General features: G+C 41.9%; 1 protein-coding gene across 17 annotated transcripts in view; it reads left to right on the top strand.

Moving 5' to 3' along the window:
• lrp1bb (low density lipoprotein receptor-related protein 1Bb) overlaps window positions 1–19,164 on the top strand; it is a 324,949-nt gene that overhangs the window by 135,708 nt on the left and 170,077 nt on the right. For 16 of the 17 annotated variants that reach the window (XM_082509141.1, XM_082509138.1, XM_082509137.1 and 13 more), the window contains one exon: window positions 15,065–15,202. In XM_082509141.1, coding sequence (XP_082365267.1) covers window positions 15,065–15,202 — 138 coding nt within the window. Of the gene's footprint in view, window positions 1–6,782; window positions 6,801–15,064; window positions 15,203–19,164 lie in introns of those variants that run through there. The other variant, XM_082509130.1, reaches the window with a different exon arrangement.

Genomic DNA, 19,164 nt, shown 5'->3' with positions numbered 1-19,164 from the left:
CAAGGTTCAAGGTTCTTTATTTGTCACATGCATAGTTATACAAGTATAACACACAGTGAAATGTAGCCTGACACGCTCCTCGACATGTGCAAAAAAATGGGGGGGAGTAGAGGAAGAACATTATATATACCGTAATTGTCGGGCTATAAGCCGCTACTTTTTGCACAAGCTTTGAACCCTGCGGCTTTTAGTCAGGTGCGGCTTTTCTATGGATTTTCCATGATTTTTGTGATATCGTAAGACGATTTGTTTTGTTTGTTCCGCTGTTGTACGGCACTACGTTGCCTGGCGGAAGGATCGGGGTTCAAGAGTGGTATGTTAGTCACATGTCCGTCCGCCAGGCCACGTAGTGCCGTACGAAGTAGCGCGAAAAACAAACTTCAAAGTAGCGCTACGCGTTCAGCGGGAGGCGTGGATGACGAGCGGCGATAAACTTGCGAAAAGCAAGTTATGCCCAACTCCACCGGTGGATTCTGACAGCGTGGAAAAGTGCGAAAACATCCACGATCACCAACAGATTTTGAAGGGCTGGACTGCTGCATGATGGAGAGGAGGACACCGCCACGGCCCTTCTGAGGGTGTTCGACTCTGACACTGACAACGAGGATTTCTTTGGTTTTGAAAGTGACAACGGAGGAGAGAAGCGGAGAGTGGATGACGAAGCCATCCTGAGGCTGTTTGTATCCGACATTGGAGAAGAGGACTTTGGTGGTTTTAGAGCGCAGGAAGAAGAGAAAGATGGTGAATGACTGACTTTTCTTCTTGTTAAAGCCGTGTCACTGCACCTGAGCCTAAAAGGTAGGCTGAATCTATTTTTCTGGTGTGCTGTAGGCTACTGTTATGTACTACATGTGCAAATATGTACCCATAACTTGTTTTTCAAAATATTAATAAAAGGGGTGTGTCTCCAAACAGCCATCTCTTTCCTGACAATTCGCTTTGTGCATATTCTCTTACATATGATAAGTCAACATTGAAACACCTGCGGCTTTTAGTCAGGTGCGGCTAATGTATGTACAAAACAGGATTTTCCCCTGATTTTAGCTTGTGCGGCTAATATTCAGGTGGGCTTTGTAGTCCGGGAAATACGGTATATATATATATATATATATATATATATATATATATATATATATATATATATATATATATATATATATAGGATGAGACAACAAACATCCAAGAATACATTGGGAAGATGGCCCCAACTGACCGAGTGCTCAGTGAATACCTCAGGCAGCAGAAACCCAAGAAAGAGGAGGGAGACGAGGAACCATCATGGAAGGACAGGCCCTGCACGGTATGTACCACCGGCAGATAGAGGAGGTGGCTGATATCCAGAAATCCTACCAGTGGCTGGACAAAGCTGGACTGAAAGACAGCACAGAGGCACTAATCATGGCAGCACAAGAACAAGCTCTGAGCACAAGATCCATAGAGGCTGGGGTCTATCACACCAGGCAAGACCCCAGGTGCAGGCTGTGTAAAGATGCCCCAGAGACAATCCAGCACATAACAGCAGGGTGCAAGATGCTAGCAGGCAAGGCATACATGGAACGCCATAACCAAGTGGCCGGCATAGTATACAGGAACATCTGTGCCGAGTATAACCTGGAAGTCCCGAGGTCAAAATGGGAGATGCCCCCAAGGGTGGTGGAGAATGACCGAGCTAAGATCCTGTGGGACTTCCAGATACAGACGGACAAAATGGTGGTGGCTAACCAACCGGACATAGTGGTGGTAGACAAACAGAAGAAGACGGCCGTAGTGATCGATGTAGCGGTTCCCAATGACAGCAATATCAGGAAGAAGGAACACGAGAAGCTGGAGAAATACCAAGGGCTCAGAGAAGAGCTCGAGAGGATGTGGAGGGTGAAGGTAACGGTGGTCCCCGTGGTAATCGGAGCACTAGGTGCGGTGACTCCCAAGCTAGGCGAGTGGCTCCAGCAGATCCCGGGAACAACATCGGAGATCTCTGTCCAGAAGAGCGCAGTCCTGGGAACAGCTAAGATACTGCGCAGGACCCTCAAGCTCCCAGGCCTCTGGTAGAGGACCCGAGCTTGAAGGATAAACCGCCCGCAGGGGCGTGCTGGGTGTTTTTTTTTTGTTTTTTTTTTATGGTATATACATTGGGTGAATGTGCAGTAGTAGCAGCTAGCAGGTGAATTCTGTACATTAATAAGAATAGACAATCTGACTATTTTACAGGATAGACAATATAAACATATTTAAAATGAAAGGAATTGAAATGTACATTGTGCCTTGGTTTAGTGTCTGGAAGAGTCCTGTCTCAGTCAATTATAGATGATGTGAGAGGGCGGGTGTGTGTGTTTAGGGCACGGATGGCTTGGGGATAGAAGCTCCTCTTGAGTCTCTCTGTCCTTGCCCGGAAGATGCGGAACCTTCTACCAGATTGCAGAAGTTGGAACAGTTTGTTGCCAGGATGGGACGGGTCCTTCAGTATCTGCGCTGCTCTAGTCCGGCATCTCCTGGTGTAGGTGTCCTGAAGCGGGGGGAGAGCAATCCTGCAGCAGCGTTCTGCTGTATGGATCACTCTCTGGAGAGCTTTTTGGTCCTTCACACAGCTGTTCCCGAACCACGATGTCATGTTCTGTGTGAGGATGCTCTCCACAGCGCCTGTATAGAAAATCCTGAGGATCTTTGGAGAGACCCTGAACTTCCTCAGTTGTCGTAGGTGATACAGGCGCTGCCTAGCCTTTTTGGTCTGGACCTGAATGTGGGCAGCCCATGTCAGGTCTGAGGAGATGTGGACACCAAGATACTTGAAGGACTGCACCCTCTCCACTGGAGCTCCATTGATGATAATGGGCTTGTAGTCTCTGTGCTGACCCCTTCTGAAGTCCACCACCAGCTCCTTCGTCTTGCCGACGTTCAGCTGGAGGTGGTTGTCCTGGCACCACGATGCCAGATTCTTCACTTCGTCCATGTAGGCCGCCTCATCGTTGTTGGAGATGGCACCCAACACCACTGTGTCGTCCAGTGGTGTTGGGTAAGTTACTTTAAAATAGTAACTTAGTTACATTACTAGTTACTTCTCTCAAAAGTAACTCAGTTACTTCAAGTTACTCGTTACTTTCAAAGTAACTAGTTACTAGGGAAAGTAACTTTGGTTTTACTCAGAATTCTCTTGTTAATGTGTTGTTTCCATAACTTTGCAGTCTTCTAGCTTGCTTACGTGCCACAGTGCACTGTGCCACCAACCAATAGAAAGGAAAAGATAATGTGCATATTTCCACGAGAGAAATCCCACGCCTGGACCGTCATTGACTGCTGCCATGATTCTAGCCTACGTCACAGCGTCATGTGCGCCTTTTACATCCGAACACAAAAACTACAGTCGTGGTGCTTTTGATTGTACTCAGAACTCGGAAATTCTGCCTTCTGAATAGGAAGATGTAGGTAACACCAGACTGCAGATGAGCTGCATACAGGGCTGGACTGGGACAGAAAATCGTCCCGGGCATTTTGACTAGAGACTGGCCGCCATTATAGGAAGAATCATAAAGCCTTTGAATGAAAACAAACACTGTTGTGACAGTGATGTACACTGTTCTGATGGTATATATGCATCAATCTATCAATCGTTTGTTGTAAGATTCAGATAATTATTTTTTAAAAGCGAGACATTTTAAACGAGAATAAGAAAGAAAAGTATTTCCTTGTGCCCCCCTCTCCCTGTTAATGCCCTACCTGCCCCCTGGCAACACTTTGCTAGACCCGCCCCTGCACAGTTACCAGCTGTCAGCTACCTAAAAAAGGATCCTGGTGTTATTTGTCTCTCAGAAACAGTTCATAACTTCAACTCATTCATGTCACCTAAAAGGTAAACCTGTTTCTCCATCACAGCTCTGATGATTCAGTAAGGACATCTCCTGGTTTCATCTTCATGTTTCCCTCTCACCACATATACAAACCATATCATGACCAGCAGCTTTACAGCTGTGGCTCCAGCAAACATCAGCTGATACTAGAAATTAATATTAAATAAATTCTAACAACAGCTGATCAAGCTTAAACGTGCTGCTGCTGTTTAGCGCGACATCCGCTGGTTTCCTCTTTCGGCGCAAAGTGGGCGATAAACAAACAAGAGAGCCGATCAGCTGATCATTGATCAGTTTCATGATTGAAGTAGCAACAGGAGAGGGAGGGGGGAGAATGAAAAAAGAAGAGGCAGCTGTGCAGCGTAAACACAGAATAACTCCAGCTTTGTGCCTTTTCCATTGTAGCTGAATTACGGGACAAACTGTTCCTTTTCACCTCAATAAGAAACGCGTAATATTTTCTCTGAATACCAGACGGGACGGTTGGCAACTCTAATAACTTATGAACAAAATAAAGTTCAACATCATTAACTTCATAGCACCACCCAGCTGTATAGAAACTCTGTCATGCTAGCTAGCACGCAGTACGGAAAAAGTCAGAATAACGAAAATAAACTCCACCTAAACCTGGTTCATATCTGACCCAGAGAGACTGCAGGTCATAACTTCTTACCTGAAGTTCAGTTCACACTTGGACCGGCGGCCGCCTCGGGTCTCTTTTCCTTCTGCGTCCCTTTTCCCTCCTCCACCTGCTGGCCTCCACCACTTGCTAATGTTACTGAATCTGTGGAAGCTCCGCGATAGCCACCACATGAAGTAACGAGTAACGAGCCTATCTAAATCCCAGTAACGAGTAACGCGTTCCTGATTTTGGCATAATAACTAGTTACCGTGCTCGTTACCACAATAATAACGTAGTTACTGTAACGCGTTACTTAATAACGCGTTAGTCCCAACACTGGTCGTCAGCAAACTTCACAATGGTGTTGGAGCCATGGGTGGCCACACAGTCTGAAGTGTAGAGGGAGTAGAGCAGTGGCGAGAGGACACACCCCTGAGCTGCTCCTGTGCTGTTTCCATAATAATAATAGTGGAGTGTTAAACAGACTAACCACATGTGCCCCAGGAGTTAATATTAAAAGTCAAACTGCCATCTTATTTAAATGTCATGTACAGATTGTTTCATAAAGTGTGTGTCAGCAGGTTTGTTATAATAAACTTTTACAGAAACGTTTTCAGCCACAAGGCTTCAAGACGGGTTTAGTTAAAAGAAACCACAGAAGATGAGAGACAAATGGCTCGTCTATTGTGTTTCTTCTGCAGAAAATCTCTTTAAAGAACAGCTCCAGTTCTTTCTAAAAAAAACAATAGCGACATGCCCATCTGTACTCTGAGAGGTTTATTTGTTGCTGTTGTTATTCCTCCCTAAAGCAATTTCAGTGTAAGTGAAATCCACACTTCCCATTTTGTGCAAAAGCAGCATTCAGTTCAGCAGCAGGATAATGTGAGGCCCTGGCAGTTATACAGCTGTAGATTCATACAAGTCACATGTCTTTCAGTAATAAAGCCAGGACGACACACACACACACACACACACACACACACACACACACACACACACACACACACACTTCAAACAATGCTTTAAGGATGATTTTTGAGACCAGTGAACAAAAACACATAAGATGTTTCACTTGTTGTATTTTGAGTTAAATCACATCTTAATTCCAAATTCAGCGAACACTAATTAAAACACATCTCTGGCTCCAGCCGTGCTGAAGCTCACTTCACTGGGAAGAAGCCAGTCTTCCCATCACGTCCATCCTGTGATCCAGCGTCGCGGTGATTAACTGTCAGATGTTAAACGAGCGCACTGACAGCAACACGTTATAAATGAAGACGCTTGTAAACCGATGTTGGAGATGCCCATGACCATTCAACCTTTTCATATAACTCACAGAAGCGAGTGTGAGAGCTTCTTCTGAAATTAATCGAAGCAGCTTGTATGATCCATGTACAGCACAGTGACTGATGAATGAGCTCTGTGTGTATTTCTGTTAGAAAACTTCATTTCTACAGAAACACTGTGTTTGTGTGCAAAGTAAACATCTGCATTAGTTTTTATTATTAATATAATTAACAGCAAATATTTAATAACATTTTCATGCATGTCTTGATTAATAATGTTATTTGATGTGTTGTAGACACATTAAGTGTCTGTTTGTTCCAGCATCAGATCCTGTGCAGGTTTCCAGCTGACAGTGAATTCAGCACGTTTCCATAATAATAACTGGTCCCATTCATTCAGGCTGTAAACGACTGTGTATTTATGTCTTTAATGAAACTGCAACACAGTGACTGATTTTAATGGCATCATTATTCTCACTGAATACTCATTTTAAGCTCCAAATGCAGTTCATTGTATTTTTAATACTGTGACACTGACTGTGGAATATTTACATGACATTATTAACATTAACACCATATTACTCATCACTGTGTTCACTTATTTGTTTACTGGTTTTCAGTTAATGGAAACTGTCAGTTTTTTCTTTTTCTTCGTTTGTCTTTATTCTGTGAAGTGCTGTGTCATTATTCTGTCCTGCGAGTGCTTATTTCTCTCCAGAGGCTGATGTATTGATTCTTTGCTGTACAGTATATGGCTGTCACGGATGCCAACACCTGCCTTATTCCTCTGTGCAGCAGAATGAAACTGGGAATTATGTGTGGGAATAGATTTGATGGAATACTCAGTATAATTTACAGGAAATAATAAGTCATTGCACACAGGAAATGAGTCAGAGGGGCTCTGTGCACATTATTATTTGGCTCTCACTGACTGCACCCAGCACATGTAGCAAGTAGCAAATAATGGGGATTTTCATTTGGTTGATTTTGACCCGGACAATGTTTTATTCAGCGGAAAGGCACTCAATCTGGACTATTAATGCAACAAAGGTGAGACAAGATTTAAGGTTTTGACATCAGCACAAATACTTAAACAGGCATTACATTTTATTTCTATTTTATTATCATTATAATAACACATGGAGAAGTGTAATTTTACATTCATTCTACTTTTAGTAGAGCCACGTTTCAGGAGTACGCTAAAGAGGATCAACAGATAATAAAGACATCAAAGGTTATGCTCCTGTCACATGTTCACGCCAACATGTGCAGCTATGTTTTCCATTCATGCAGTCTGCATGTAGATCAGGGCCTGGACTGGACAGTCAGACGCACTAGATGTGTTTGGAAATTCATTCCTGGAGTTTTATTGTGTTTTGAAGAAGTTTCAGAAGCAGAGACAAAAACATTTCAGTCTTTTTTATAAACAAACTGTTTGTCAATATGAATGGTTTTGGAAAATTCTGTAACAGACTGAATGATCTGTGTGGTTTGACTGGTTCAGTCGATGACGTCATCGTTTAACCGGTCAGAGTGGGCACGCTCAGTTTTGCGCAACTACTTTTAAATCCTTGTAGCTCTGCAACCACGTAAGCTAGTGCAATATTTTGTTTTGCATATGAAACTGGAGGAGTTGTACTTACATCTTATGCCATCAGCTTGTCCTCGGTCACGGTTTCCTTCCACATAAAGCTTTGCAAAAACTGCATAAAACCACTTGCAGCAACAAAAACATAATATTCCAGAAACACGCTTTGCCGATCCGATCAGCTGTTTGTAACACTTCCTACGTCCATCAGCGCGAACTATCGCATGTCTGCCATGACCTGCCCGAAACCGGAAGTGACGTCATTTTCGCGGAAATGTAGTTTTTTACCATCAGGGCCTCATGAGCCTATACTGGTGTTTTTAAAAGTTATGTTTGACTTTATGACTTTCTGTGTCGTTTCTGGGATGCTTAGGACTCATATTGCACTGCTGGAAATAGTTTATTTTGATGCACCTGCTGTTTTTTTGCAAATTTGCATTATAATATTTATTTTCGTTTTTCCTGCAGTGTATAAAAATTGTTGTATTTCAAAAATAAAACTATGAAGACACTCAAAATAAATTTCCTGTGGTGGGAAACTATTTTGTGCAACTTTTTTGTATTTAAAGTTTTGAGGGATAAGCCTCTTAAATTTCTCTAACTAGAAATATATGTTAAAAAAACAAAAACGATTTTAAATTTTTTTGGAGTTTATTGCACATTTTTGCAATTTATGTAATTACTATGCACTTAATGCAGACATATTATTAAAATTTAGGCTGTAATGGTTGTATTGATGTATAGCAACTTGAAATGCTCCCAAAAATGGCTCCACACCATGTAAACATATAATATAAGCTCTGGCGGACTTGGTTCTATGGTAGGTCTTAAAGGGTTAAGGGTTTGGCTGTTTCACTGTGTGATGGTTGTCAGTGTGGTGACCCACCAGGATCAGGTGCAACACCCTGTTGGGGTTTTTTAAAAAGCTGTTGTGTTGCAAGTTTAAGAATTGATCATGTCAAAAGAACAAAAACATTACCAGTTACATATGGCCTGCCCAGTATACGCGTCTTACTGGCCTGTTTTTCCTGTTAACGGTTACACTATTTAAAAATAAAAAAAAAAGTTTTATAAAAACTTTAGATTATGGTTTGGAGTCAAACGTGTTAATCTTTCTTCACAAACAACGTTTTCTTTTGTCCTTAAAACGAAAGGAACTTTTAGCCCGGTATTTATGTTAACAGCAGTTTTTATTTTAGAGCCACTTCAAGAGAAGATGGCACAGGGACAAGGCCGCGTGGAAACGCTTGCACAGCAGTAAAGTGATGGTCTTTTGTTCCTTTTGATGCTGAGGAAGTCTGCATGAGTTATAAGGCACAACATATATTTCTTTTAATCTATCAAAGATTAAACATTTAGTCATCCTGTAACGCAGAAAGTTTGTTTCACTGTGTGGAGGAGCGCAGTCCTTGAAGGCTCTGAGTAGTGGGAAATAATGCCTCTTTGTTGGGGGGGGTCAGACAAACACAGAAGGAAAAAAAGCAGCTCTTTCAGCTGAATGCAGCATTTCAAATACCAAGGATGTAAAGGTCACACAGGAAAATAATTCTTTTAAATAGCCCTAACTACCACTGGGCCTTTCATAAAGAGGCCATGCTGAGGAGAGCTGTGCTTTAGGCTTGTTCAGATGTAGCTGTGATGGCAGCAAACTCATGTTTACCACATTGCACATAATCAGCTCGCATTTTTGTAGTTCACTTTGTTGCCAGGGAACTGTTGAAGTCTCAGCAACATGCTTTGGATGACGCACTTATTTTGTGACAAGTAGCGGCAGTGCACATTCATAAGCCGTCCAAGGTTTGTCTGCCTTGTTGGTGCAAACAAATCACGCTGCGGGTTTGGAGGCTCGTCAGCGGCGCTCTCACATGGTAGAAATATACTGTTCAGCCACAGCATCACGGAGGCCAGGCAGGATAATGCAGGCATGACAGCAGTGACTTCACATCATATATGTGCTGATGGGTTAGCCATTTATAGGACTTCTAGATTCACACAAACACACAGCTGATACAACTGGAATATGAATACACCCTTTACACTGGGGGTATTCTTCCACACCTGTGACACAGCTTATGAGCGATGTGAGAGATTTATGTTACCACCACGTGCTGCAACCTTTTTTACTGTGAATCCTGTGAGAGTCAGTCCTGCTGCTACTACTGCTATTAGCAGGGTCACAGTGTGCAACACACCAAGATCAGCTACGATGGCTGTGGCTAACGACACAAACACAAAGCTGGCTGGAGCTGAAGTCCCACAGCATTTATACCAGCAGGTTCCTGAGGTCCACTGACCATCTCAGCCCCACAACAGCCCACAGGTTGTTTTAGTTTTAGCCTGTGTTTACTGTGGCAGAAAAAGTATTTTAACACAGCAGAGAACGGGAGCGTTTACTCTCATTCAAAGTAAAACCTGCTCAGCTCCGTGTCACGTGTCAGCGTTCCTAAATGTCCTTTCAGGAATATTTCCCTGGGTTTCTCTTGGACAGCTAGCTGTGTCTCTGCTCCTGCTCTGTGTCTGCCGTCTGCACGGCTCGGCTCTTTTTTCACTGCAGTTTGCATGAATGTGGTCGCCCATCGGCGTGAAATGACTGGTTTTCATACAGAATTAGTCCACGGAGTAATCCGCCGTCGCATTTAGCTTTTTGAGCTCTTATTGCTACAGGGCAAGTTAGTCTCTCGCCTGCACGCTGGTGCGTGTGGATGAATATGCTGGGTGATTAGGTCAGCTGGCAAGTTTTTTTTCCAAGTTCTGTGTTTACTTAAAGTCAGACTCGACACAGAAATGACTCGTGTCAAATATCATTTGTAGCAGCGTCACTCTTCTTGTTTCCCCGTACAGTATATCTGCAGTGATGAAACATGGATTCACTGCAGCCGCTCATATATGAAACACAGCAGGTGAAATAAACTAGAATAATCATTTAATGCCACATGTCTGAACCATGAACCAATCACTGCTCGTGTTTATTGTCTCACTGACATGCAAAGATGTTTTTCTCTGCAAGTAAAGTGAGAAAGCACTGGCCTGCACTGGCCTGCACTGGCCTGCACTGGCCTGCACTGGCCTGCACTGGCCTGGCCTGCAGGTAAAGCACAGCGCAGTGAACGCTGTTGCCGTCCCTGCTGTTCTTGATATTTTGGCTTTTGATCAGATTGAGCCAAATGATGTGCACATGTTACACGGCTCATGATTAGATTAGAGATTTATGCAGAGACGATAACGAGTTTAAAGATGAGAAATGTGTTCTGTACAATAGCTAATATCACTGTAATTGCAGGATTTACTACAAAAGAGCCCGATGCTGTTACAAAGCCATTATGGGAACAACATTGGTGTTGCCTCAGGTCGGGCGTTACCATGCCTCTTTGATCGCCAACTTTAACCATAAATTAAGGAAATGAAATCTTTATTTCTAAGGGATATGATAAATCCCTGTACTTGCTAGTTCAAGCAGCTTCCCCTGCTGATAGGCTCTGTGTTATTTTCTTTTATGAATTCATTATTCCACACAAACTGGCAGCAGCTCAGATTAACATGATTATCATAATGAACATTGCAGCTGAAATTCCCCCCTAGAAGCCTCTCATTTTACATTAAATAGAGGTATTAGTTTGGCCCAGCTGGTTTCTCCTCATTCACTTCTCAAAGTAGGAAAATAGCACCATGATTTTTAATTAACGTGTATAAAAAACCTCATATATCCAGTTTCTTCTGTGTATGCAAATGAAGGCTGTAGACGAGCTATTCCAGCCGTCACAGGGTAACACAGAGTGACAAACACCTCTGACCTCGTCAGATTCACTCATTAACCTAACACGCATGCCTGTGGACGGCGGGAGGAACCCACGCAGAACATGTGAACTCACAGAGATCGGGTCAGGCCAGGATTCAAACCAGCAACCCTTTGGTTGTGAGGTGGCAGCATTAACTCTACTGTGAATGATTTTTAATACGCCTGAGGCTGTTTGGGTTTGTTTTAAAGGGAAATCGATTAATTCCAACATGTCAGCGTTTGTATTGTTACCGTGCTGACATTAACGCTCATTATGGGCGTTCCCAAGATGAGTGTGTGAACCCGGTCTTTTTCCAGGCTGGACTGATTGTGCAGGAGACATGTTTTATGACCAAGAAGTGGGTGCACACGTCTGACACATACAGGGTCAAATATGTGGCAGCTTGCACATCCCAACCCCCTCGTGTCCGCATGGAGAGGTGCAACAGTGCAGCAGCTCGGTGCATTAATGGAAACACAAACAGAGGAGGAGGATTAAGCCACACAGGAGCATTCATGAAGGATCACTGCGAGCTGCTAGATGCTGATATGTTAACCGGGGAAACGCACCACTGAGCATCTGTTTAGCCTTTAAAAACATCGGAGCATCTTTTGTGTGACTGTAGAGAGTATTTCTAAAAATATACATGAAGGAGGTGTGGATGCAAATATAATCGTATTAGCCAAATACTCGCGATGTTTATGTTATTTTTTTCCCCAGATTTGGAATCTTTACATCTCCAATAAATAAACAAAAGTATGACAAACTAGGGCTGCTCGATTATGGCAAAAATGATAATCACGATTATTTTCACTGAAATTGAGATCGCGATTATTTGACAGATGGAAAATTCTGTCAATGAGAATAAATTTAACAGATGAAAAATTTGAGCTATTTATTTTTCCAAGGTTGAAATTTTGAAAAATGTTTTTCTTTTGGCTAAAAATCATTTTTATCTTTTTAAGTTACAGAGTTACAGAATATTATATACACACACACACACACACACACACACACACACACACACACACACACACACACACACACATATATAAATAAAATATACGAAGGGGATAAATAGAATAAATAGGAATAAAAAATAAAAATACAAGTGAATTGCACATTTCAAGTATTGAGTCTATTGCACTGTTGACTATTAACAAAAGTATTGCACAAAAGGTATTGCACAGTGAGGTGAAGAGGCACTACGGCTTAGTTGTTCCCCCCTCCTTTGTCCCCCTGTTTCCCCTCCCTCTCCCCTCCAGAGAGGAGTTAAACAGTCTGATGGCGTGTGGGACAAAGGAGTTTTTAAGTCTGTTAGTTCTTGTCTTGGGGAGAAGCAACCTGTCACTGAACAGACTCTTCTGGTTGTTTATGGCCGTGTGCAGAGGATGTCTGGCATTGTCCATAATGTCCAGCAGTTTCTTTAGTGTCCTTTTCTCTGCCACTGTCACCAGAGTGTCCAGCTTCATGCCGACCACAGATCTGTTATCTGTTCATTATTAGTAGTATGTGTCTTTACATATAATAACACAGGCAGCTGTTTAGTGCGCAGTGGTTTCATTTTAAATGAACTACTTTGCGTTGGGATTGAATTTTGCTCTTTTCTGGTCATATTTTTCTAAAATCACACAGGTGAGCTTATAGGCCTGTAACACCTGAACCTCTAACAGCTTAGACAGAATAAACAATACAGTTGGTGTCTTTGGCTGAGACCCCGATGGATCTGTAATGCTGACCAGTGAAAATGATCACATTTCTTTCCACCTCTCACTAGTTGCCTGAAAAAATGCATTGATGATTTTGCCAGATCAGACGTTTTTGTGGTGAATAAATGTGGTATTTAAAGCGATTTGTCCCAGAGATGATACAAACCTGTGGCCAGTCGCTCGGCTCTGCAGTCGCTCTATAAAAACCTGTGAGAAGCTCAGACGTGAACCTTTCTTTCCTGGAAGCAGGTCTTAGTGGGTGTGTTAATGTCAGTAAGGGGGCTCGTGCTGATTTGCACCTTTGTGGCTTATTGGGACACTAACTGGAAATCAATCAGTGATATGAATTATACTTTAACGTTAAATATCTGCTCTGAAAGAAGTGTGTGGCAGCAGGTATGGCCCCGCTCACAGTAACACAGCTGCACGCTTTAATCTTTATCACACAATTTTTATTTGTATTTATTTTTGGCATCTGACTGGGGTGCACATTTCCTCTGTTTAAGGTTTTATGTTTGTCAGACGCTCATTCCAGCTGACATTATTTTATACAGATTAATATGACTAATAATTTTTAATCTTGTGCTTTATTCTGTGGATCTCACTCTTCAGTTCGACCCTTTAGACACTTAGTTTGGTGATTTCAAAGACGATGTCAGGCGCTTAAAGAGACGGTCTTCATTTCTAATAATCTACAGTGAACATATATGATGAAGCCTAATCCTCTACTGTATATTCCACTCCAAGCGATCATCCAGTGTAGTACAGTAGGCTGCCAATCCACAAAGGAGTTGTGGCACCTCAGCCATTGAGAGACCATCTGTGTTCCCCTGTATGACAGCTCAGAGCCGCTGAATATTCATGCACCATCCCTCCGCTTATCGCATTAGATTAGAACCCATGCGGCGAGAAAGGAAAGGCAGAGGAGGACAACACTGATATGTTGTCAGAGACCCTTACAGCTGTGTGTTAAATAGCAAATTAGCCAAATGGACACTGGAGCAGCGAGTCCCTCTCTCTGCGTGTGTCCTGAAGCGTTTCCACTCAAAGCTTTACTTCACATTTAACGCCCAACAGAAGGAGATGTGTTTGAGGTGAGAGTGTGTTGTTTCCAAATGCACGAGGTGTACGTGCATTTTATATTTCTCAGTACATAACTAGAATGCACAAAACCCCTAGCAGTGTTTTAAACATGAAGAGTTACAGATTCAAGATCCGTCTTGTAGAGAGGAAGTTAGGTTTCAGATCCATGAAGCCTCTGACAGCTGAATCTGAAGGACTCGTGTTCCAAACACATTCTGGGTCCCAGCTGACACGGCTGCTGTTCATGTGAAATATAAACTCTCAGAGACAAGGTCACATAGAGCTGACTTACCTAAATGTGGCATAAAGAGTGGGAATCATCAGCGCTTGAAGGGCTTAAAGCCAAGACACATTCATTAAAGAACATCGCTCGTCACCATTTCAAGGTAATAAAATCCTTGGAGAAGAAACGAACATGTCCACATGTTCCCTGTGTGAATCTGCAGGGCTCTTTCCTTGGAACAACCACATTAATTGCTGCATTCGTAACTTTACAGGATGACAGGTGACAGATAATCATCCGGTCAGCGCGGTCCGAGTGTGCCGGGATGGGGGACTCTGGGGATTGTTACAGATCTCATCACATGCACGATAAATCTTCCCATTAAGTGCCTGCAACAGCACACTGGTAATTGATATCAATGTAGTTAAGGTGGTGCTGTGACACATTTACTGTGCCGGTGTATTGGTCAGCTGTGTTTTATGTGCTCTGGTGGCTGCTGCGTGAACGAGGGTCACCTACGGGCCTCGTGAATCCTTAAACAGCTGCTCCGTGCCGTTTGGCTGGCTGACGGCGAGAGTCGGGCCGTTTGTTATAGGACGTCACCGATGTGTCTGCAAAGCAGTGTGGCGAACATCTGTTGTGTGTAAAGAACAATGCTGTGAAGTGCAAACACATTTGCATATGTATAGGTTCCTCGTCCTCCTGTGAAAGAGGTCTTGGAGTATCAGCATTTTGGGGAGACGCAGGAAAAAACACCCAGTAAAAGTGATTACGTGCAAGAAATGCAAATGATTACAATGAAATATGCTGTTTTAATTAACTGTGGCCTTTTTGTCTCCACTGTAAATGATTTTCCTTATGCTTAAAGTTCATTTAGTAAGCATGAATTAATAATGTTAAAATAAATGTTGGTCTTTTTGTTCTCGCTGCTTTAGGTGCACGAGAGGTGGTGATCAGATGTCCCCTGAATCACATGCAGTGTACCGGGACAAAAAAATGCATCCACTTCAACAAACTGTGTAACGGAGCTCGAGATTGTGACGACGGCTACGATGAAGGAGTTCACTGTCGAGGTAAGAGTTAACGGTGTTTTCACATTCCCTTTGCCTTGGGTTTGAGAATACATAAATTAATAAGTATCCTCATTATCGCGGTAATTAGTCAGATCACACTCATCATATTGGGATTATTAAGATTGTGGAATTTACTTTACCCGTTGAGTCAGTATTGGATTTGTATAATAGCTGCGGAAAATGCTTCACTTTTATTTTGTGCTAATTTGCTTTGCATTAGAGATTAATTATTTAAACTACGGCCATTTAAATGTGCTTTTCCTCCATTATGGAAGTTTGAGGATAATTTTCACATTCAAACCGATGTGCACTGTTAAACCCATAAGTTTTAACTGCAGACGTGAATGTGTGAAACAGTGCTTCGAGCTGGCACGTTGGAACTTTTTGGGTGAAACTCTGCGCCAAGGTGACTTTCTATCATCCACGCTGTCAGAGCAGGCAAGAGAAACAGCGGGACGGTAACACCAGGTGTTGTGTTGTACACAAGTTTTTTGTTGTTGCTCACTTTCTTAGCAAGAGGACCAAGCTGCTATGGACACCTGGCTTCTGTGATAAGGCAGCATTTGCCTCATGATTGGTGCAGTCTTGGCACAACAGTAGCTGCTGTCTGGCTGAAAACACCACCTTTTCTGACCTGTAAGACAGTCAGAGTCATGCTGGGCTTTGTCTCTGTGTGAGTGCTCGGTGCAAGGAAGTGGTAGCTTCTGACTCTGAGCTGTGAAGACTGAAAATGTCTTGTTGTTGGCACGAGGCACAAAACTCTACGCTCACACTAAACAGTAATTGTGTTGTTTTTGAAATTAAGCCCTTTTTAGCCCTCTGTACTTCAGCATAATTATGCTAGAATTATTTTTCCAGATATAAGAGGAAATGGGAAAAACACTGTAAACACCTAAAGCTACTGATAAGTTGCTGTTATAAGATAATTTTTATCTGCAGACACAAAAGCTCTTTCAAGCTATATATGAGCAGGATTTGTAAATTTAATTTTCATCATCTTCCTCTTCCCTCACTCCTAACCTGTGCCAGCAGATGGCCCCGCCCCTCCCTGAGCCTGGTTCTGCTGGAGGTTTCTTCCTGTTAAAAGGGAGTTTTTCCTTCCCACTGTCGCCAAAGTGCTTGCCCATAGGGGGTCATATGATTGTTGGGTTTGTCTCTGTATGTATTATTGTAGGGTCTACCTTACAATATAAAGCACCTCAAGGTGACTGTTATGATTTGGTGCTGTATAAATAAAATTGAATTAAACTGAATTCTCCTTCCTCACCTCCACCGTATCCTCTTCCTCCTCACCTGAAATCTCGTCTCCTGAACTGAAGTCGGGAGTGTCCATAAGCATTCAGTTCAGTTTTATTTATATGGCATCAAATCACAAAAGTCGCCTCAAGAAGCTTCATTTAATCATACTGTAAAGACCCTACAGTGATAAAGAGAAAACCCCAACAATCAGACGACCCCTATGGGAAAGCACTTGGAGACAGTGGGAAGGAAAAACTCCCTTTTAACAGGAAGAAACTTCCAGCAGCCATCTGCTGCCACCGGTTGTAGCTCCTGATATTGTGGCAGTTAGTTGTTGTCACCACATTAGACAGGTAACCCTCCCACCTCTGAACAGCTGCTGTAATGTTAGCTATAAGAGCTGGTTATAAGCTAATGTTATGCTAGCTTCTGTCTCTTTATACATGTCGTACAAACGGCTAAACCTGTCATCTTTAAGGTGGAACCTAACATTAAAGCTTAAATTTTCATGCTAGGATAAGACTTGGTTTGGACTTGAAAACAAAAGTACGATCCAGCTGTAACAGCACAGCTCGCTGCTCTGGCTTGTGTTTCTGAGCTACACAATGCTATTAAGGGATGACACGTTATTGCCGATTATCTGCACAGCAAACTAAAACGAGGGGTCTGAAACCCCTGGTCTGATACTGTTTTGGTGTGTGTGTGTGTGTGTGTGTGTGTGTGTGTGTGTGTGTGTGTGTGTGTGTGTGTGTGTGTGTGTGTGTGTGTCATGTCAGACTTAATGAAAATGCAAAAGGCCACCTGGGAGATATGCTCAAGTCAGCACTAGCAGCGCGCAGAGGGACGGTTTTGCAGGCTCAGGTATCTCCTGCCATACTGGTGCTAAAGTGTGTCAACAAGTGCAGAAAAATAGCAGTTAATCCATCGATGCTGGGAGGACAAGGTGATAAAAATCTATCAGCTGCTAAATCTTCTACTTGATTCTACGACTGTGCGTAGTGTGTTTAAGGGAAGGAGTAGTGGATAAGCAGGCTGTGTGGTCGGTTTGACTTTCCTGCATTTTGAACAAAGCTTTAAACCTTTTTTTAACTCTGTACAGAACAAAGAGTAACTACAAAGTACTTTTAAACATTCAGCTTTTCTGCCAATTAAAAAAAGATACAAAGCATTGAAAGTATCAGTCACACAGACGTGTTATGGGGTCCTGATTCATTAACTCCATGTATCTCCTACAGTAAGCAGTCCCTGTAATATTCTTAGACTGGTCTTTTCTGGCTAATTTCAAATCTAATTAGCCTTTATGTCCATTTTCCAAATTATTATTTATCTTAACTTTTAAGGGCTTCAGTAAAGACTTCTATATATATGAAGGAGCCCCTGCATGTTATTTTATTTTGTGTATTACACAAGTCATTATGTGGTTTTACAGATCATTGTTTCAAGGCCTCCTACGGACACTTAAAAAACATTATTTTTTCCTATAGCTAAAAATGCAGGATACATGAAGTGGCAATGCACCCAGAAGCACGGAAACACACTCTTTCATCCAGTGGATTAATTTGAATGTACTACTTTGCATTTCAAGTTTCTGAACAGTGTGTTGGAGTCAGGATGTCAGGGATTTTAAACCCCACTCCCACTGTCATGTCTCACAATTTCTCTCTGACATTAATGAGAACATTTTATTAGCCTGCTTTCACCATCAACACAACAGATGGCAAACAGGTGAAGCGTGTTTAGGAATCTTATACAGCACATGTGAATGTTTCTGTGTAGCTCATCAGAACTACCCACGATGCACCTGGATTTACTAGTGTTTCAGTTATGAGCACAGATGGGCAGTAACGCCAGAAGATGTGTTTGAGGTGTGTTAATGAGTTAACAAGTAATCGGATTACCTAGTACTGTAATCTGATTACTTTTTTCAACTTGTAAAGTAAGGGATTACTATTCCCGGGCAAACCCCACTCCTGCTAAACAGGTGATTTAAGAGACACTGAATCTTTGATTTTATTTATTTTTTACTGTGTTTTACTTGAATCTATAAGTAAACACACACACACACAAATTATTTTATGTGCTGGAATATGCAGGAAATAGGTTTACATGTTAAACACATTTCTTCCAGTCAGAGACAGTTGCATGTAATTTAATTTTCGTTCGATGCATGAAGTTAAAAGATGAAAACTAATAAAACAATTTTTCAAAAATAGACTTTTTCATTTGATTTAATTTTATATGATTGATTATGCAGAAAAACAGCTGAAAGGTCTGTTGCTTTATTACATATTCAGGTTGTGTATCATGTTTTTAAAAGTAATAAAGTAGCTAATTACTTTTGAAAATAAGTAATCAGTAAAGTAACAGGATTACTTTCTGGGAGAAGTAATCAGTAATTAGTAACTAATTACCATTTTCAAGTAACTTGACCGACACTGCTTATGAGTTAACAGGTAACTTGATGATACAAAATCAGCAAATATGATGAAACATGATGCTTGTTTGTTATTGTTGTCTTGAGTTATCCATGTTTAACATTAAATGAATCGCTACAAAAATAAAATTACATAAAAAAATTTATATTTTTATATAAAACAAAATGATTTGCTTATTGCTACAAATTCTACATTAAACCTTATTAACACATTACCTTACACGTGACAAATCCCAGGGTCGAGACCAGCCGGAGACACAAACCTCAGGGGTCACAACCTTCAGTATTC

This window comes from Aulonocara stuartgranti (assembly GCF_965226115.1).
Source record: "Aulonocara stuartgranti genome assembly, chromosome: 16".
In the NCBI taxonomy this organism is placed as follows: domain Eukaryota; kingdom Metazoa; phylum Chordata; class Actinopteri; order Cichliformes; family Cichlidae; genus Aulonocara; species Aulonocara stuartgranti.
The sequence above is the reverse complement of the archived record's forward strand: the minus strand, read 5'-3'. Positions and strand labels throughout refer to the sequence as shown.